Raw genomic sequence first — 21863 nt, forward strand, 5'->3', positions numbered from 1 at the left:
ACCCTGTCCCCATTCAAAACCCACTGTCTATCCCCTCTTTCCCCTGTCCCCTTGTCAGCCATTTAGCCTACTTTGTGTTTTCATGAATTTCCCTTTCCTAGACATTGGTATAAATAGAATCATATCACATGTGTGGCCTTGTGTATCTGGCTTCTTTCATTTAACACTGTGTTTTCAAGGTGGCTTTGTGTTGGTCTCAGCCTGTCAATAGTGATGCTGTGACTAGGAATGCCTGGGCGGGGGCTCACCTGGGCCCCACTAGTCACAGCCCCCACAGACATTTCCCTGATGAGCCAGTGCCGTGGTTGGACCTGCCCTTGTGCTTCTTACTGTGATTACAAGATGCATCTCAGCGACAACCATCAGGGATCTTTAAAAACAAAGTTTATTACTGAGCACCCTGGGAGGAGGTGGCACACCAGGGCCACACAGCAGAGAAAGAGCGAGAATGTGGACTTGGAGTTCTGCCTATATTTGGGTCACTGGGGCTTGCTGGTTCATTATTTATTGGTGAATTTAAAATATAATTAAGAATTAAAGGCACAGGAAGGGGAGAGTGGGATCACTCAATGAGCAGTCATCCTGGTCACCCAGGGCTTTCTACAAGGGGACTGTCAAGGTGGGCAGCCTGGCTCTTTATCTAGTTGTGTGGCTGGAAATGAACTTACCCAAGATTGATGTCTCTGAAGTGGTACCTCAGAAATCAGAAGCTTTTAGTACAATCAGGCATTTGCATTATAGTCAAAAACAGCTAATTGTCAGGTACCTATACAGTGTAGTACAGAAGTTCATCATATAGTAGCATTCTTCAGTACTTTTTATGACTAAATAATGTGTAGATCACATTTGGTTTATCCATTCATCCATTGATAGGTATTTGACTGTTAGAGTCATGCCATTAAAAACATTTGTGTGCAAGCCTTTCTGTGGACATAGGCTTTTAATTCTCCTGAGTAGATACTTTGGAATGGGATTTCCAGGTAATACAGTGATCCTGGGTTTAACACCTTGAGAAGCTTCCAAGCTGGGTCCAAAGTGGTTGCTCCACTTTACATCCCCACCAGCTGTGCAGGAAGGTTAAAAACTTTACTCTTGTATCTTTTTGTCATGTGCTAGATATCTTGGTTCATAATAACAGTGATATAACTGTCATGTCCTATAGCGAACATAAGGTGGTTTTAAAATAATGACAATTTGTTACTGCTGACAGGGGTACTAAATGAAGTTTAGTAAGTCTTTGTACCTCATTTTCTCCGAGGAATACATAGTTAAATACCACATGTTAAGGTCAGGAAGAAATATGATTGTCTCTTACAGTTTTGTTTCCAGTTGTATAAACAGAAATATTTGTTGACATTTTCCACTTCAGTGATTGCCTTCCCTCCTCCTTTTAATCATGTAAAATATTTACATTATTCAAAACTAGTAATGGAAATAAAAACAAAGATAAACAAATGGGACTTAATTAAACTTAAAAGCTTTTGCGCAGCAAAGGAAACAATAAACAGATTAAAAGACAAACCTCAGAATGAGAGAAAATACTTGCAAATGAAACAACTGACAAAGGATTAATTTCCAAAATAAACAAGCAGCTTATGCAGCTCAATACCAGAAAAACAACCCAATCAAAAAAATGGACGAAAGGTGTAAACAAACATTTCTCCGAAGAAAACATACAGATGGCCAACAAACACATGGAAAGATGCTCACATCACTCAGATGAGAAATCCAAATCAAAACTACAATTAAGTATCACCTCACACTGATCAGAATGGCCTGGAGAGGATGTAGAGAAAAGGGAACCCTCTTGCACTGTTCAGCTCAGTCGCTCAGTCGTGTCCGACTCTTTGCAACCCCATGAATCGCAGCACGCCAGGCCTCCCTGTCCATCACCAACTCCCGGAGTTCACTCAGACTCACGTGCATCGAGTCCGTGATGCCATCCAGCCATCTCATCCTCTGTCATCCCCTTCTCCTCCTGCCCCCAGTCCCTCCGAGCATCAGAGTCCTTTCCAATGAGTCAACTCTTCGCATGAGGTGGCCAAAGGACTAGAGCTTCAGCTTTAGCATCATTCCTTCCAAAGAAATTCCAGGGCTGATCTCCTTCAGAATGGACTGGTTGGATCTCCTTGCAGTCCAAAGGACTCTCAAGAGTCTTCTCCAACACCACACTTCAAAAGCATCAGTTCTTCGGCTCTCAGCCTTCTTCACAGTCCAACTCTCACATCCATACATGACCACAGGAAAAACCATAGCCTTGACTAGACAGACCTTAGTCGGCAAAGTAATGTCTCTGCTTTTGAATATGCTTCTAGGTTGATCATAACTTTTCTTCCAAGGAGTGAGCGTCTTTTAATTTCATGGCTGCAGTCACCATCTGCAGTGATTTTGGAGCCCCCCAAAATAAAGTCTGACACTGTTTCCACTGTTTCCCCATCTATTTCCCATGAAGTGATGGGACCAGATGCCATGATCTTCATTTTCTGAATGTTGAGCTTTAAGCCAACTTTTTCGCTCTCCTCTTTCACTGTTGGTGGAATGTAAATTGATACACTGTGGAGATTCCTTGATAAACTAGGAATAGAACTACCATATGACCCAGCAGTCCCACTACTGGGCATATACTCTACAGAAACCAAGAGACACATGTACCCTGGTGTTAATTGCAGCACTTTTTACAATAGCTAGGATATGGAAGCAACCTAGATGTCCATTTACAGGGGGATGGATACAGAAATTACTATACGTATATACAATGGAATATTACTTAGTTATAAAAAGAATGCATTTGAGTCAGTCCTAATGAGGTAGACAAACTTAGAGCCTGTTTACAGAGTGAAGTAAGTCAGAAAGAGAAAAACAGATATTGTATATTAATGTATGTGTATGGAATCTAGAAAGATAGTACTGATGAACCTGTTATTTGTAGGGCAGCAATGGAGATGCATATTCAAAAGCAGAGACATTACTTTGCCGACTAAGGTCCGTCTAGTCAAGGCTATGGTTTTTCCTGTGGTCATGTATGGCTGTGAGAGTTGGACTGTGAATAAGGCTGAGCGCCAAAGAATTGATGCTTTTGAAGTGTGGTGTTGGAGAAGACTCTTGAGAGTCCTTTGGACTGCAAGGAGATCCAACCAGTCCATTCTGAAGGAGATCAACCCTGGAATTTCTTTGGAAGGAATGATGCTAAAGCTGAAACTCCAATATTTTGGCCACCTCATGCGAAGAGTTGACTCATTGGAAGACTTTGATGCTGGGAGGGATTGGGTGCAGGAGGAGAAGGGGATGACAGAGGATAAGATGGCTGGATGGCATCACTGACTCGATGGACGCGAGTCTGAGTGAACTTCGGGAGATGGTAATAGACAGGGAGGCCTGGCATGCTGTGATTCATGGGGTCGCAAAGAGTCGGACACGACTGAGCAACTGAACTGAATGGAGATGTAGACATAGAGAACAGACTTGACACAGTGGGGGAAGGAGGGTAGGACGAGTTGAGAGAATAGCATGGAAACATACATTGCCATATGTAATACAGAAAGTGGAAATTTGCTTTGTAGACACAGAGAGCTCAATTCAGTGCTCTGTGACAACCTAGAGGGGTGGGATGGGGTGTGAGATGGGAAAGGGGTTCAGGAGGAAGGGGACATATGTATACCTGTGGCTGATTCATGTTGATGTATGGCAGAGGTCAACAACATTATAAAGCAATTGTCCTCCAATTTTTTTTTTTTTAATGTATAAAGTAAGAGATGGAAGCATGCCTGTATCCAGACAAGCTTCCATCTCTCCTACTCTGTCCCTTCCCTCCTCCAGAGGTAATCCAAGTTTCTAGTTTATTTTAGTGATTCTTTTGGAAGTAAATACATACATACTTGACCTGACTCAACACAGCCTTGTCAGGAAGGCTTTTTTCTGCCTCTTGCCCTGGGTTTCCTAGAGCTCAGTGTGCCTTGTATTCTAACGTGTTTCACCCATTTTTACACCTTGTATTTTATTGTTAAAACAGCTTCTGGAATGAGCGTCCTCTGGGCCTTTCCTTCTGACTGCTTAATGCGTTTCTGCCCTCCCTTTTCTCCCCTTTCCCTCTCATCTTCTGAATCTCTTTTCTCTTCATCCCTCTCTTTGCCTGAATGTTGTTTGATTTTTTTTTTTAATTCTGCTGATTAATTTGGTCTCCATTTCGCAGTGAAAACCCAACCTCCTAGGAGGGGCTGTTTGCCCATCATTTCTCAGAGACCCCAACACTGTTTGATCACTTAATAACTTTGGGAACATCTTTTTTAGTCACCTGCAGCCCTGTGCCTCAGGGGTTCAGATTCCATTTGGGAGGTGCTCTCTCTTTGGGGGTGCTCATTTACTGGTGACTTTGGAGATTGGCACCTGTGGCCCCTGCTCCCCCCAGCAATGCAGTTAGGTTGCATCTGCTAGATTCTGAGGTTTGTGAGGAGCCCTGTTACCTGGGTCCATTTGTCTGTGGATGTCTCTGGCTTCTTTTACTATTCTGATAGCCTCTTGTTTCTATTGGGAGATTAAAAGACTACACTGCCACCCTGATCTCACCCTACTCTTAATGTTTCATAACAAAAAGTAAGACTCAGAGAGAGAGATTAATTGAGTTGTTCATGGACATCCAGATTATTGAGAAGAAACTCTACTGAAACAGACTGTTTCATCCAAGATCTATTTCCAGTGTCCACCCACCTAAAGTAAGTGAAAGTGAAAGTCACTCAGTCATGTCCAACTCTTTGTGACCCCATGGACTATACATACCATCCATGGAATTCTCCAGGCCAGAATACTGGAATGGGTAGCCTTTCCCCTTCTCCAGGGCATCTTCCCAACCCAGGGATTGAACTGGGATCTCCTGCATTGCAGGTGGTTTCTTTACCAGCTGAGCTATGAGAGAAGCACAGAAAGCAGGGTCATTTACTCCTTAGCACCTGGCATCGTGTTCTTTTTAAGTGTCTGCCCAAAGTTGTTTAAATCTCAAGGTGGTTGCTGCCCTTTCGGGGTTCCTGGTGGTCTGTGCAGAGTCTGGGTGGGAGGCTATAGTCAGTGTGCTGGGTTCCCTATTTCCATTTCCTCTCACTTCTGTCCTCTCAGCAGCACTGGCCACAGTCCGCAGAACCCCCGACGCAGCCGGGGTGAGTGCATTCACTAGCAAAAGAGACCACGGTTAGAAATGTGCTCTCAGATGTGTGCTTGCTCTTGGGTCTACAGGTGCCACCTCTCCAGGAGCGAGACAGTTCATGCAATGTGAGCAGAAAGCTCCAAAGTGAGAAATCCATCCTGGGTCAAGGGACCCCTGACCAGAAGCCTCTCCCTGGAGGACCCCAGCAGAGGCCCAGGAGACCTGGGACAGCACAGGTCCTGGAGTGGCTGCTTATTTCCCAGGAGCAGCCGGAAGCCAAGAAATCCTGGGTGAGTCATTGTTTGTTTATTTCCACTTCTTTTCTTTATTCCTTTTTTAATTTTTTTGGTAGGGAGGGGGATGGAGGTCCTTAGGTGGGAAGGTTAAAGTAACTTTCTTCTTAGGTCGTGGAAGGTCCCTGAGGTCCCTGTTTCCTGGTTTCCGCAGACTCAATTTTCAGCTCCTCCACCCCATAATTTTTTATAATGCACATTGTTTGGTTTATGTCTTTACAACGTGTGTATCATTATTGGTGTGAATCCACTTTTAATATATCTTCATGGCATGTACATGTGTATCTCCTGCTCTATTGCTTATATTTTTCATTAAGCACCATCCTGTTAGATGACCATCAGCAGTGTCTGGGTCTTCCTTTGCCTCACATTCTCTGTCAACTTTTAAGTGCTGTTCTTTTTAATTTGAGCCATTCTGGTATGGTGGTATCTCTGTATGGGTTTGCTTTGCATTTCCTGCTGGCATGTTTTTTGGATATTTTGTTACCTTACATGGATATTTTATGCCTTTTCTTATCCTCTAAAAGCCGTTCTTTGTATTCTGGAAGCTTCTTAGAAATGCTGAGTTTCAGGCCCCACCTCAGTCCTGTTATATCACACTTTTGTTTTAACAAGATTCAGTGATTCGTGCACATTGACGTTCAAAGCAAACTTGATACCAAATCCATATTCATGTTTTACCTGCAGTGCTTCTTTCACCTCCACTATTTTGTTTTGACAGTTTTCAAACACAGGGCAAAATTGAAAGCATTTTACAGTGAACATTTGTATACTCATCACCTTAAATTTACCTTTAACATTTTTATTGTATTTGTTTTATCACATTGTCCATCTTTCCATCCCTCTGCATCTCTCATCCCAGCTTATTTTTGGTGTATTTCTTAATATATTTCAGGCATCAGCATGCCTCTCTCTTCAGTTTGCATAGCAGTAACTGTTGTTCAGTATTTGTTTACAAGCTGGGTTTTTGTTTGTTTGTTTTGCCCTTTCATTCTGTTAATGCTGTCTTTTGATGAACAGCTGTTTCTAATTTTAACTTAGTTTATATATATTTTTTTATTACTAGTGCTTTTTGTGTCCAACCTAAAAACTTTTTTCTTATCCAGAGCTCATGAAGACATCATTCTTTGTTCAGATTTATCTTTTCACAGGCAGACTCATAATACATGTAGAATTATTTATGTTTCGTGTGAGTAGGAGTCAAAAGATGTGTTTTTTTTCATCATATTGTCTAATTGCCCAGTCTCACTGAAGTGAGATTGACCTCTCCCTATGTCTCTGCAGTGCCTCCTTGTTGTATATCAGGAGTCCATAAAAATGGTTTGGTTTCACAACTCATTCTGTTCTATTGGTCTACTTTTCTATCCTTGAGCCAGTTTCACACTATATTTATAATGTCTTGCTATCCAGATGCTTCTGGTTTTGGTTATGAATGCTGTCAACATTTATGTGTGGGTTTTTGTGTGAACATGAGTTTTCAGATCAGTTGGGTAAATATCTAGGAGCTTGATTGCTGGATTGTATGGCGATTCTGTTTAGCTTTGTAAGAGACTGTCTTCAGAGTGGCTTGCAGTTTTGCATTCCCACCTGCAGTGAATGAGAGTCCTTCTTCCTCATACTGACCAGTACTTGGTATTGTCAAGTTGTTAAACATTTCACCATTCTAATAGAAGTAAGGTGGTATTTCATTGTGGTTTTAAGTTGCATTTTCCTAATGGCTAACTAGTATTATTGAGTATCTTTTATATGTGTTTTATTCTTTTTATATCTTTGGTGAAATATCTGTTAGAGCTTTCCCTCATTTTAATAAAAATGGATTGGGTTGTTTTCTTGTCATTGGTTTTTTTAATTCTTTTTTTTTTTACTGAGGTATAGTTGATTTACAATATTTCTGTTTTGTAAATAAGCTCATTTGTACCCTTTTTTAAGATTCCACATATAATTGATATATATATCTCTCCTCTGACTTACTTTACTCAGCATGGCAATCTCTAGGTCCATCCGTGTTGCTGTAAATAGCATTATTTTGTTCTTTTTTATGGCTGAGTAATATTCCATTGTGTGTGTGTGTTCAGTCACTCAGTTGTGTCTGACTCCTTGCTACCCCATGGACTGCAGCACACCAGGCTTCCCTGTCCTTCACTATCTCCTGGAGTTTCCTCAAACTCATGTGCATTGAGTCCATGATGCCATCTAACCATCTCATACTCTGTCACCCTCTTCTGCACTCAGTCTTTCTCAGCATCAGGATCTTTTCCAGCGAGTCAGCTGTTCACATCAGGTAGCCAAAGTATTGGAGCTTCAGCTTTAGCATTAGTCCTTCCAGTGAAATATTCAGGATAGATTTCCTTTAGGATTGACTAGTTTGAACGCCTTGTTGTCCAAGAAACTCTCAAGATTCTTCTCCAGCACCACAGTTTGAAAGCATTCATTCTTCAGTTCTCTGCCTTCTTTATGGTACAACTCTCACATATGTATATGACTCCTGGAAAAACCACAGCTTTGACTATATGGACCTTTGTCAGCAAAGTGATGTCTCTGCTTTTTAATACACTAAGTTTGTCATAGCTTTTCTTCCAAGGAGCAAGTGTCCTGTAATTTCATGGCTGCAGTTTTTCATGGCTGCTGCATATTTAGACTCTCTCTAAATATGTACATACCACATTCTTATCCATTCCCCTGTAGATGGATGTCTAGATTGCTTCCATGTCCTGGCTACTGTGAATAATGCTGCAGTGAATATTGGGCTACATGTATCTTTTCAACTTACAGTTTTCTCCAGTTATATGCCTAGAAGTTGGATATTTGTGTCATATGATAATTCTCTTTTTAGTTTTTTAAGGAACCTCCATACTGTTCTCCATAGTGGCTGTACCAATTTACATTCCCATCAACAACACAGAGTTCCCTTTTCCCCACACCCTCTGTAGCATCTAGTGTTTCTGGATTTTTTTTGATGTTGGCCATTCTGACTGGTGTGAGATGATACCTCATTGTAGTATTGATTTGCATTTCTGTAACAATTAGTGATGTTGAGCATCTTTTCATGTGCTTTTTGGCTATCTCTTGTCATTGATTTTTAAGAGTTTTTTAAGAGTTTTTTTATTCTAGATTTAAATCCTTCATAAGTGATTTCCAAATATTTTCTCCCTGTCTCTGGTTTGTCTTTTCATTTCCATGACAACAACTTTCACAGCAAAATATTTTAATTTTGGTAAAGTCTGTTTTCTAAATTTTAATATTTTAAGATGGGTTTTGCTTTTGGTATCATATCTAAAGTTTCATTGCCTAAACAAAAGTGCATAAGGTAAAATTTTTTTCTCTGAAATTTGTATAGTTTTAGTTTTCACATTAAGTCTATGATGCATTAGTTAATTTTCATATGGGGTATGTTTTGAGTTTCATTTCTTATGTCTGTGGATGTACAATGGTCCAGCACCACTGCAAAGCACCATTGTTGTAAAGATGATCCTTCTCTGTTGAAATGCTTTTGTGTCATGTTAAAAAACAACAACAAAATCTTCAAGAGACAGTGTTTACGTGGGTCTATTTCTAGGCTCTCATTTCTGTTCATTGATTTTTGTGTCTAATTTTTCACTAGTATCATGCTCTCTAGATTTTATGCTGCTGCTAAGTCGCTTCAGTCGTGTCCAACTCTGTGTGACCCCATAGACAGCAACCCACCAGGCTCCCCCGTCCCTGGGATTCTCCAGGCAAGAACATTGGAGTGGGTTGCCATTTCCTTCTCCAATGCATGAAAGTGAAAAGTGAAAGTGAAGTCGCTCAGTCATGTCTGACTCTTCACGACCCCATGGACTGCAGACCATCAGGCTCCTCCATCCATGGCATTTACCAGGCAAGAGTACTGGAGTGGGGTGCCATCAAATTGGGCTAGTGGCAAATGCTTAACCTTTGTTCCCTCAGAATCATCTGGCTGTTCTAGTTTTTTGTCTTTTCATATTAATTATGGAAGAGAGTGTGGATAGCTACAAAAAAACTTGTTAGTAAATCTGTGAATCAAATTAGGGAGAATTCACATCTTAACAATACTGAGTTTTCCAACCTGTGAACACCCTGCATCTTTTCCATTTTTTTAGATCTTTGATTTTTTAAAACACTGTATTTTAGAGCATATATATTTCTACATACATATTTTATCATCTTAACCATTTTAAATGACACTTCAGTGGTATTAAATTTATTCTTTTTATTTATTTATTTTTGGCTGCACTCGGTCATCATTGCTTTTGTGAGGGCTTTGTCTAGTTGTGGTGAGTGGGGGCCTCTCATTATGGTGGCCTCCTCTGTTGTGGTGCTCTAGGAATGGGCTTCAGTAGTTGCAGCACACTAGCTCGATAGTTGCAGCTCTCAGATTCTAGAGTGTGGTGGGCTCAGTAGTTGTGGCGCACAGGCTTAGTTGCCCTGCAGCATAGGGGATCTTCCTGGACCAGGGATCAAACCCATGTCTTCTACATTGGCAGGCATGCTCCTGTCCACTGCCCTACTAGGGAAGTCCTTCAATACATTCATAAAATTGGCAATCATAACTATCATCTGTCTCCACAACTCTTCCTCTTGAACAACTGCAAGTCTATATCATCAAAATCATAACTCCGAACTCCCCCCTCTCCATAAGCCCTGTGAAAGGTTGTTGTTGAATCACGACGCCGGGATTCTTGGCCCCTGGAGGAGAAGAATTCAATCCGGGGCCAGAGACAAGGCTTGATCGCTCAGAGCTTTTGTGTAGTAAAGTTTTATTAAAGTATAAAGGAGATAGAGAAAGCTTCTGACGTAGGCATCAGAAGGGTGCAGAAAGAGTACCCCCTTGTTAGTGTTAGCAATGAAGTTATATACTCTCCAATCAATCCCAAGAATGTCTGGAGGTTGTAAAGACCTCACCAGACCTACTCCCATAATTTACATTTTAAGATAACAGAATTAGCCAGAAGGTTTAATCCAGAGACTGTCCTCAGGCAGGATACATTATTGTTATATAATGCTAAGGAATGTAGAGAAGGAAAAAAAGCTTGTCCTTTCTTCCTCCTTGAAAATTCCAGACCCCTCTCTCTTTGGGGAACCCTAGACTTCTTATCAACCTGCCTAGGAAATGACTCTCTCACCTGGAAAGCACCATTCTACTTTCTGTTTCTATGATTTTGACTACTCTAGTAGTACATACTGGAGAAGGCAATGGCAACCCACTACAGTACTCTTGCCTGGAAAATCCTATGGACAGAGGAGCCTCGTAGGTTGCAGTCCCTGGGGTCGCTGCGATTCGGACACAACCGAGCGGCTCCACTTTCACTTTTCACTTTCATGCATTGGAGAAGGAAATAGCAACCCACTCCAGTGTTCTTGCCTGGAGAATCCCAGGGACAGGGGAGCCTAGTGGGCTGCCGTCTGTGGGGTCACACAGAGTCGGACATGACTGAAGCGACTCAGCAGCAGCAGCAGCAGCAGTAGTACATACAGTACTTGTATGTATACAGACATACAGTAATTGTCTTTTTGTGACTGACTTATCTCACTTGACATAATGTTCTCAAGGTTCTTCCTGGTTTTATTGCAGAACTTTCTTCCTTTTTAAGATAGAATAATAATTTGCTGTGTGTATATCACATTTTGTTTATCCATTCATCCATCAATGGACACTTGAATTACTTTCACGTTTGAGCCTCTGTGAATGACAGTGCTGGTATAAGCATGGATGTACAAATATCTCCTTAAGACTCTGCTTTCACTTCCTTTGGAGATATACCCAGAATTGGAGTTCCTGGACCATATAGTAATTCTAATGTTTAATTTTTGAGACACCATCAAGCTGTTTCCCACAGCAGTTACACCACGTTATATCCCCACCGGCCATGTACAAGTGTTCCAGTTAATCCGTATCCTTGCCAGCCCTTGTTATTTTCATGGTATTTGAGAGCCATCCTAATGGGTGTAAGACGAATCTTATTATAGTTTTGATTTGCATTTTCCTTAATGATTAATGATGTTCACCATCTTCATGTGTTTATTGGCCATTTGTGTCTTCCTTGGGAAAATATCTATTTACATCCTTTGGTCACTTTTGAAGAATTTTCTTTCATTGAGTTTTAGTTCTTTATGTATTCTGGATGTTAACCCCTTATAAAATACGTGACTTACAGATACTTTCTCCCATTTGGGAATTGCCTTTTTACAATGTTGATGTTGTGTTTTGATGCAAAAAATTTTTAAATTTTCATGAAGTCCAATTGATTGGTATTTTCTTTTGTTGTTTGTGCCTTTTGTCATATTCAAGAAAGCACCGTCAAGTCTAACATCGGGAAGCTTTGGTTGCTATGTTTTCCTCTGAAGAGTTTTACATAGTTTTAGGTTTTACATTTAGGTCTTTGATCTATTTTGAGTTTGTTTTTATATATGGTAATAGATAGGGTCCAATTTCATTTTTTTCATGTGGATATCCAGCTTTCCTAGCATCATTTAGTGGAAAGACTTTTCTTTCCCCATAAATGGTCTTGGAACCATTGTCAACAATCATTTAACCATATATGCAAGGGTTTGTTTCTGGTCTTTCTTCTATTCCATTGTTACCTCTATGCAAATGCCATGTTGTATGTCAGTCTTTCCGTCTTTATGCCAGTATCACGTTATTTTGGTTACTAGTTTTCTACTAAGTTTTGAAATTAGGAAGTATGAGTCCTCCAACTTTGTTCTTTTTCAAGATTGTTTTGGCTATTCAAGGTCTTTTGAGCTTTTTTGTACATTTTAGGATGGCTTTTTCTCTTTCTGGAAAAAATATCATTGAAATATTATTAGGGATTGCATTGAATATGTAGATCACTTTGAATACTACTAACATATTATTAAGGAACATAAAGTATGTCTGTCTTTATTTATGTCTCATTCCTTTTAACAAGGTTTTTAGTTTTAATTTTACAATTCATTTACTTCCTAGGTTAAGTTATTACTTTTTAAAATTTTATTTATTTATTTATTTTTGGTTGCACTGGGTCTTTGTTGCTGCCCATGGGCTTTCTCTAGTTGCAGAGAGTCAACAGGCCGCACTTCTTTGCAGTGCACAGGCTTCCCATTGCTGTGGCTTCTCTTGTTACAAAGCACAGGCTGTAGGTGCGTGGCTTCAGTAGTTGTGGCACAGGAGCTCATTAGTTGTGTCTCGGGCCCAAGAGCACAGACTCATTAGTTGTAGCACATAGGCTTTAGTTGCCCATAGTATGTGGAATCTTTTCAGACCAGAAATTGAACCAGTATCCCCTACATTGAAGGGCAGATTCCTATCCACTTTACCACCAGGGAAGTCCAAATTATTAGTTCTTTATAATACTGTTATAAATAGAGTCATTTTTATAATTTGCTTTTCTGATTGATCATTGTTAGTGCATAGAAACACAGCTCATTTTGGTGGGTGACTTTGTGTCCTGTTATTTGCTAAATTCATTTATTCTAACTAGGTTTTCTGTGTGTGTGTATGTATGTGTGTGGAATCTTTAAGGTTTTCTACGTATAGGATGATATTGTCCATGAACAGAGAAATAATATTACTCCGTTTCTAATTTGGATCCCTGTTATTTCTTTTTCTTGCCCAGTGGCTCTGACTAGAACTTCCAGTGCTGTGTTGAATAGAAGTGGTGAAAGCAGGCGTTGGTTTCTCATTCCTGACCTTAGAGAAAAAGCTTTGTCTTTCACCATTGAGTATGATGTTCACTGTAGAATTTTAAGATATGACTTTTATTATGTTGAAATACTTTCCTTCTGTTCCTACTTCACTGAGTGTTTTTATCATGAAAGAGTGTGGAATTTTGTCAGTGCTTCAGTTGAGATAATCTTTGAGATAATCATTTTTTCAACTTCATTCTATTAATGTGATGTATTACACTGAGCAGTTTTCCAGTGTTGAACCATTCTTGCATTCCAAGAATAAATCCCATTTGTCATGGTGTATAATCTTTTTAATAAGCTTACTAAAGTTATAGCATTCTGATTTGAATTTATGCCAGCTTAACTTCAGTGACATACAAACACTGCTCCTTTACCAATCTGTCCCAACTCCGTTTGGTTGTTGATGTCACATGTTTATACATTGTGTGCCCCAAACCATAAATTAACAATTATTTCAAATGCATTAGTCTCTTATAAGTATATAAATCAAAGTTAAAATAATACTACCATTAATGATTACACAGGTATTTACCTTTGTTCAGATATTTATTTCTTCAAAACAGCTTCAAGTTATTGTGTAGTGTGGTTTCATTTCACCTGCAGGACTCTTTTGAACATTTCTTTCCAAACAGGTCTAGTGGTAGCAAACTACCTTTTGTTTTTCTGGGGATGTATTCATTTCTACCTCACTGTGAAGCACAATTTTGTCACATACAGAATTCTTGACTGATAGTTTGTTGTTTTTTTTTTTCTTTTAGCTCTTTGAATATATGGGTTCATAGTCCTTTGGTCTCCAAAGGTTCTGATGAGAAATGTGCTTATAATGTTAGTCGTGAGCTCTTGTATGAAACAAATCATTTCTTCCTTGATATTTTCAAGATTCTTTCTCTTTTTGTGTTTGTCTATTGAAAATTTGAGTGTATAAGTTTCTTTAAGGTTTTATCATTTTTGGAGTTTGTTGAACTTCTTGGATGTTTATATCCATGTCTTTCATCAAATTTAAAATTTCATTTTCAAATTCATTGTTGTCCATTTTTTAAAATTTTAGCCATTCTAGGTATGTAATGGTGTCTCACTTTTTAAATTTGTAGTTCCTTAATGATATATAATGTTGAGCACCTTTTCATGTGCTGCTTTGCCATCTGTGTATCATCATGCTCAGATCTGTTGCCCCACAAAGTAGCTGCTACTTACAGCTGTTGCCTTTATTCCACCAAATTTTGACATATCTTTCTTCAGTGGTGGCTCCTTTAGTCCCCTTTCATGGCCTTAGCCTAATGTATTCCTCCCTTATGCCCATGTTCTCCACATGTTCTTTTGTCTTAGCATCTTTGACTCCCTATTACATTTTTACATTAACCTTTGTTTTTCTCTACAATGCTGAACACTTCTTGCAGGCAGGACTGCTTTTGCTCCATTTTATATTACCTGCACTAGGTTGAATACCTGACACATGGTGTTCTTGTGTGTTGAATGAAAGGTTAACTGATTTAATGCATATTGATGGGATATTTTCAATAAATTTTGCTTTTCTCCCAAAATATTAAAGAATATAAGTAATGGAGAGCCTTGGCTGGCTTTTATGACAAGCTCAGTAAAATGATTTGAGATTGAATAGGGATCTGCTATTTCAGGGACCATTGTCATTCATGGATGTGTTTGTGGACTTTACCTGGGAAGAGTGGCAGTTGCTGGACTCAGCTCAGAAGCACCTTTACAGGAGTGTGATGTTGGAGAACTATAGAAACCTGGTGTCCCTGGGTACGTACTGTCCCCTTGAAAGGAGTGTGTGTAATCTCCAGGCTGCTTCTTCTTGGAGGCTGAAAACTGGGGCACTTTTGTAAAATACTGGGTGATTTGGGGCTTATACCTAGAGGCCAGGTTTTCTTCCTTTGGCATCAGAATATGCTGGCTGAATGGTGTTTACTTTGTTAGAGTGCAAAAGGGCAGCTTCATCATGTCACCTCTAAACTAAATTTTCCCAGTTTTTCTGAATCCCTGGGTCCTAGGCATTCTCGATCCAGATTGTCTATAATTTTCCATTCACAGGATATCAATACACCAAACCCAGTATCATTTTCCAGTTGGAACAAGAAGAGCTGTGGATGATGCACAGCCCAAGTCAGGGCCATTCAGGTGAGTAACCAAAACATTTAGATATTTTCCTCCTTACTCAGAATCAGTGTGAGGTCTGACATTTTGTTCTCTTTGTGTTTGTACTTTTATGTTATTTGTAACCATCTTTTGCTCATTATTTCTTCTCTGGTATTCTCAGCTTCCTTCTTTCTTTTCTGAGGTAGTAGACTCATTTCATTGTGCATTTAAGCAGCTTTTATCTCTTTATCTCACCTCATGTGACTTTCACACCCTTTCTAAATAAAGTTAATCTTCCTAATATTAGAATTGTTTCAGCTGCAATTTTTAATTAACCTTAAACCAACCTATAAGATGAAGTGATTCATTATCACACATTACCGATTGTCCTAAAGTGGGTCAGCTCTAAGGATGACCAAGTGATTGACTCATTAAACTGCCACAGGTCTACCCCTTCCTTGCCATTCTATGTATTTTCCTCAAATTTCCTCCCTCATAGTCATCAGATGGCTGTGACAGTTCCAGCCAATACCTGCAAATGTACCAGTGACCAGTGGAATAAAGACTGTTCCTTCCCACGTGGCTCTTTTTATCAGACATTAAAATCTATTTCAGGAAGCCCCAGCAGACTTAACCATGTTCAGTAGGCTAGATTTTTGTCACATATCCTGTATAAAACAGACTGGCAAGGGAAATGGCAAGCCTTCACTGTTGTCTCAGATAAATCATGCTTCCCATTCAGCAGGGGGTATGGAGATGGGTCTCCAGTTTCCTACCTGAAGCACATGGCCTTATGGATGGATGTAGAACATAAAATCAGGTTTCTGCCAGCAAGGAGAAGGGCAGCAGAACTGTCAGCTAGGCAACAGTGTCCACCTACATCTTCCTTTTTGGTGAGGAAGCATCCAGTCACACCCTTCTTTCCACCCATCCATCTTCAAAAATACTCTATCCACCCCTCTTTTCATTCTTACACTATTTTAGTGCAAGTCTAGATCCTTGTTTCTAATCAGAGCTGGTAGTGGTTCTTCATGGTCTGGTGACCTCTAATTAAAATTATCCACACTCATCTCAAACGCTAATAAAGTAATGCTCCAAATTCTCCAAGCTAGGCTTCAACAGTACATGAACCATGAACTTCCAGATGTTCAAGCTGGTTTTAGAAAAGGCAGAGGAACCAGAAATCAAATTGCCAACATCCATTGGATCATTGAAAAAGCAAGAGAGTTCCAGAAAAACATCTATTTCTGCTTTATTGACTATGCCAAAGCCTTTGACTGTGTGGATCACAACAAACTATGGAAAATTCTGAAAGAGATGGGAATACCAGACCACCTGACCTGCCTCCTGAGAAATCTGTATGCAAGTCAAGAAGCAACAGAACTGGACATGGAACAATGGACTGGTTCCAAATTGGGAAAGGAGTACATCAAGGCTGTATATTTTCATGCTGCTTATTTAACTTATATACAGAGTACATCATGCAAAATGCCAGGCTGGATGAAGCACAAGCTGGAATCAAGATTTCTGGGAGAAATATCAATAACCTCAGATTTGCAGATGCCACCACCCTTATGGCAGAAAGTGAAGAACTAAAGAGCCTCTTGATGAAAGTGAAAGAGGAGAGTGAAAAAGTTGGCTTAAAACTCAACATTCAAAAAACTAAGATAATGGAGTCCAGTCTCATCACTTCATGGCAAATAGGTGGGGAAACAGTGACAGACTTTATTCTGGGGGGCTTAAAAATCACTGCAGATGGTGAGTGCAGCCATAAAATTAAAAGACGCTTGCTCCTTTGGAGAAAAGCTGTGACAAACTTACATAGCATATTAAAAAGCAGAGATACTTACTTTGCCCACAAAGGTCCATTTAGTCAAAGTAGTCCAAACTACTGGTTTTGCCAGTAGTGATGTATGGATGTGAGAGTTGGACTATAAAGAAAGCTGAGTGCAGAAGAATTGATGCTTTTGAACCGTGTTGTTGGAGAAGACTCTTGAGAGTCCCTTGGACTACAAGGAGATCAAACCAGTCAATCCTAAAGGAAATCAGTCCTAAATATTCATTGCAAGGACTGATGCTGAAGCTGAAACTCCCAATATTTTGGTCACCTAATGCAAAGAACTGACTCATTGGAAAAGACTCTGATGCTGGGTAAGACTGAAGGCAGGAGGAGAAGGGGATGACAGGATGAGATGGTTGGATAGCATCACCGACTCGATAGACATGAGTTTGAACAAGCTCTGGGAGTTGGTGATGGACAGGGAAGCCTGCAGTGCTGCAGTTCATGGGGTCGCAAAGAGTCGGACATGTCTGAACTGATCTGCACCAAAAGAATATTTATTTAGACATATGCAGAAGAGTCTGCGATGGGTAAATTCTAAATTTGTGAAAGATGACAGAGAAAACTTGGCAGCTAAGTAAAACAACTCAAGAGAAAAAATGATTTATGAACGAAAACTAACCATGGTACACTTGCATGATTTACCTGTGAATAGAAATTACATGGTTGTGAAGATGAAAAACCTGAAGACTGATTTAAACAAAAATATGAAATAGCTTGATTAGGATGGTGCAGGTATGGGAAGAGTGTGTATATCATGGGGAATATTCAGGGACGAGGATGAAAGGAATTAAATCTCTACCCTACACACTGAGTAATTAGGAGAAAATCAAGTACAACAGAATAGGCTGTTATTTAGAAAACATGGAGGAAAATACCATAGGAAAGAGCTAAGAGACAAAACTTTTTCCCTCTGAGGAGAATGAAAAAAAGAGAGGCCAGGTGAACAGATGCTCTTTAAACATTAACTACCCCCTCCCCCCACCAAATTTGAAAAAAACAAAATAGATAAAGATCAAGACACAGGTCTGAGTTCTTATTTCAAGGTTGAATAGAAGTGAGAATGGGTAAAGTTGACATATTAATAGATATACCAGAGTAACATGCTGACCAAGGTGAAGGACAGAGCAGGGCATTGAGAGAACACAGCGGAAGGTCAGCTGTGAAGAAGCAACATCACAGGGTCTTAATCCTCATACCAGATTTCTCTACATCCTAAATCTGAACCCTTATTTATTTATACAGAAACCTCCAAATTATAAATGTTCCCAAACATCAATTCCCACTTAGGGCAGTATCTACCCCCATGCTCTGAGAAATGAAAATTTTAATTTTGCTCATTTTTTTCCTTGTACTTTTTTTTTTAAATTTTGGCTGCACTGAATCTTCATTGTGGCATTCAGTTGGATCACATAGTCTTAGATGCCCTGCAGTATGTGGGATCTTAGTTTCACAACCAGGAATCAAATCAGCATCCCCTGCATTGGAAGATTGATTCTTAACCACTGGGCAACCAGGGAAGTCCCTCCATGTGCTTTCCAAAGAAGCTATTATACAAAATTTTGAAATTCAAAGCTATATTTATTACCAGATCTCTATGCCTATTTTCATGTTTTGATTTGTTTCTGCAGGTGCCCAGGAGTTTGTGTACATTTACATTTGAGATTTTATTTGTATTCAGAACTGATATTGGAAATTAAGAAAAACCTCATGACATGGAATTTTTAAAGCAGTTTTATGCTATACTATGATGATGTCACTATTTATAACATATGAGTGTTTTCATTTCTAGACGAAGTCTGGGAAATTGATGGTTGTGTGGAGTGGCATCAGGAAAATCAAGGCAAGCTGGGAAGTATGGCAGAAGGCTATCCCTGTACTGCATTTGGAAAACTGTGTCTTATTACTGCAAATAATGCTTCTTCAAGACAGAGACTTCACAAATGTGTCACAAATGGGAAGAGTTTGAAATGTAATATAGGTTTCAGTAATAATTACGCTGGAAAGAATCCTAATGACTTTCATGCATTGAGGGAATCATCCTTCCTTTCCAAACATGAACAAGCTGTTATTGGCATAAAATATTGTGAAAATGATGAATCTGGAAAAACTGCCAGCAGAAAGCCACTGCTTATTTGCCAACAAATGCATATGGGAGGGAAATTGTTTGAATGCAATTCCTGTGGGAAGGCCTTCAGCAGCAAGTCGAACCTTCTGGTGCATCAGGAAACTCATGAAGAAGCAAAACCCTACAAGTGTGATGGATGTGGGAAAGACTTCAGCAACAAGTCCTACCTCATTGCACATCAGAGAACTCACACAGGAGAGAAACTACATGAATGTAGTGATTGTCAGAAAACTTTTAGTTTCAATTCACAACTTGTTATACATCAGAGAATTCACACACAGGAGAATCCCTATGAATGCTGTGAATGCGGGAAAGTCTTCACTAGGAGGGAACAGCTTGTTTCCCACCAGAGAACTCATTCAGGACTGAAACCCTATGGATGTCATGAATGTGGGAAAGCTTTTGGTTTGAAATCACAACTCATTATACATCAAAGAATTCATACTGGAGAGAAACCCTATGAATGCAGTGATTGTCAGAAAGCCTTTAATACAAAGTCTAACCTCATGGTTCATCAGAGAACTCACACAGGAGAGAAACCTTATAGTTGTAGTGAATGTGGGAAAGCTTTTACTTTCAAGTCACAGCTCATTGTACATCAGGGAGCACACAGTGGCATCAAACCCTATGGATGTAATCAGTGTGGAAAAGCTTTCAGTTTGAAGTCACAACTCATTGTACATCAGAGAAGTCACACAGGAGTGAAACCCTATGGATGCAATCAATGTGGGAAAGCTTTTAGGAGCAAGTCGTACCTCATTATACATCAGAGAACTCACACAGGAGAGAAACTCCATGAATGCTGTGAATGTGGGAGAGCCTTCAGTTTTAATTCACAACTTGTTATACATCAGAGAATTCACACAGGGGAGAATCCCTATGAATGCAGTGAGTGTGGGAAAGCCTTCAGTCGGAAATACCAGCTCATTTCACACCAGAGAACTCATGCAGGGGAAAAGCCCTATGAATGCAGTGATTGTGGGAAAACTTTTGGTTTGAAATCACAGCTCATGATACATCAGCGAACTCATACAGGAGAGAAGCCCTACGAATGCAGTGAATGTCAGAAAGCCTTTAATACAAAGTCAAACCTTATTGTACATCAGAGAACCCACACAGGAGAAAAACCATATGGTTGTAGTGAATGTGGGAAATCCTTTACTTTTAAATCACAGCTCATTGTACATCAGGGAGCACACACTGGGGTAAAACCCTATGGTTGTAATCAGTGTGGGAAAGCCTTCAGTTTGAAGTCACAGCTCATTGTACATCAGAGAAGTCACACAGGATTGAAACCCTATGGGTGCATTGAATGTGGGAAAGCTTTTAGGAGTAAGTCCTACCTCATCATACATACAAGGACTCACACAGGGGAGAAACCACATGAATGCAGTGAATGCGGGAAATCCTTCAGTTTTAACTCACAACTTATTGTACATCAGAGAATTCATACAGGAGAGAGTCCCTATGAATGCAGTGATTGTGGGAAAGCCTTTAATAGGAAAGACCAGCTCATCTCACATCAGCGAACTCATGCAGGGGAAAAACCTTATGGGTGTAGTGAGTGTGGGAAAGCCTTTAGTAGCAAGTCATATCTCATTATACATATGAGAACTCATTCAGGAGAGAAACCATATGAATGTCACAGATGTGGGAAAGCCTTCATTTGGAAGTCACTACTCATTGTACATGAGCGAACTCATGCAGGGGAAAACCCTTATAAATGCAGTCAGTGTGAGAAATCCTTCAGTGGGAAATTACGGCTCCTTGTACATCAGAGAATGCACACGAGAGAGAAGCCCTATGAATGCAATGAGTGTGAAAAAGCCTTCATTAGGAAGTCTCAGCTCATTGTACATCAGAGGACTCATTCAGGGGAGAAACCCTATGAATGCAGTGAGTGCGGAAAAACTTTCTCTCAGAAATCAATTCTCAGTGCACATCAGAGGACTCATACTGGAGAGAAACCTTGTAAATGCACTGAATGTGGGAAAGCCTTTTGTTGGAAGTCACAACTCATTATGCATCAGAGAACTCATGCAGATGAGAAACATATTGGTGAGTTAAATATAAGAAACTTTCTCTCAAAAGTGAATTCACAGGAATTCCTAGAAAATTCATAAAGGAGAGAAACTTTATAAATGGAATCATCTCATTATACACCATGTATGTATGGCATGTGGAAAAGAATCCACAGAAAGCTGTTTTTTATACACACACACACAAATCAGTAAATGTACACAGGAACTGTATGAATTCAGTGAACCCTCTGAAAGTTCTTAGCAGGAAGTCGCACCATGTCTTTAAGTTTGTGCAGTTGAGGAACAATATGAATGAAGTGAATATCAGAAACTCATTTCTTAACATGCTAACATCTGCAAAGAGTCAATTCCATATATGTTGAAGAAACCATGGTATAAAGTTAGGAAAATTCTTCACCTAGAAATGACAGGCTTCTAATAAAGTAAAAATTTGAATGAGTGAAGATCTATGAATGTTTTGTAAGCCTCTACAGGAAGATTTACTATTTTGATTCATCTGGAAAAAAATTTTCCTTTATAAATTTAGGGGAAATTATGCTTGTAAACTCTTAGGAAAAGCTTATAAAAAACTATCCAACTATCAATGATAAACATTTTATAGAATATAAAGATTTTCTTACCTGAGTAAATGTAATAATCATGATAATAATAAGGATCACATCAGAAG

At 39.6% G+C, this 21863-nt stretch overlaps 1 protein-coding gene across 4 annotated transcripts in view; it reads left to right on the forward strand.

The window, feature by feature from the left end:
• Nucleotides 1-21863, forward strand: part of ZNF268 (zinc finger protein 268) — a 36429-nt gene that overhangs the window by 13409 nt on the left and 1157 nt on the right. For all 4 annotated transcript variants that reach the window (XM_069557333.1, XM_069557336.1, XM_069557334.1 and 1 more), the window contains 4 exons: nt 5224-5424; nt 14727-14853; nt 15142-15228; nt 18819-21212. In XM_069557333.1, the coding sequence (XP_069413434.1) occupies nt 5224-5424; nt 14727-14853; nt 15142-15228; nt 18819-21212 (2809 nt within the window). The remainder of the gene's footprint in view (nt 1-5223; nt 5425-14726; nt 14854-15141; nt 15229-18818; nt 21213-21863) is intronic.

Source organism: Ovis canadensis, chromosome 17, assembly GCF_042477335.2.
Source record: "Ovis canadensis isolate MfBH-ARS-UI-01 breed Bighorn chromosome 17, ARS-UI_OviCan_v2, whole genome shotgun sequence".
Lineage (NCBI taxonomy): Eukaryota > Metazoa > Chordata > Mammalia > Artiodactyla > Bovidae > Ovis > Ovis canadensis.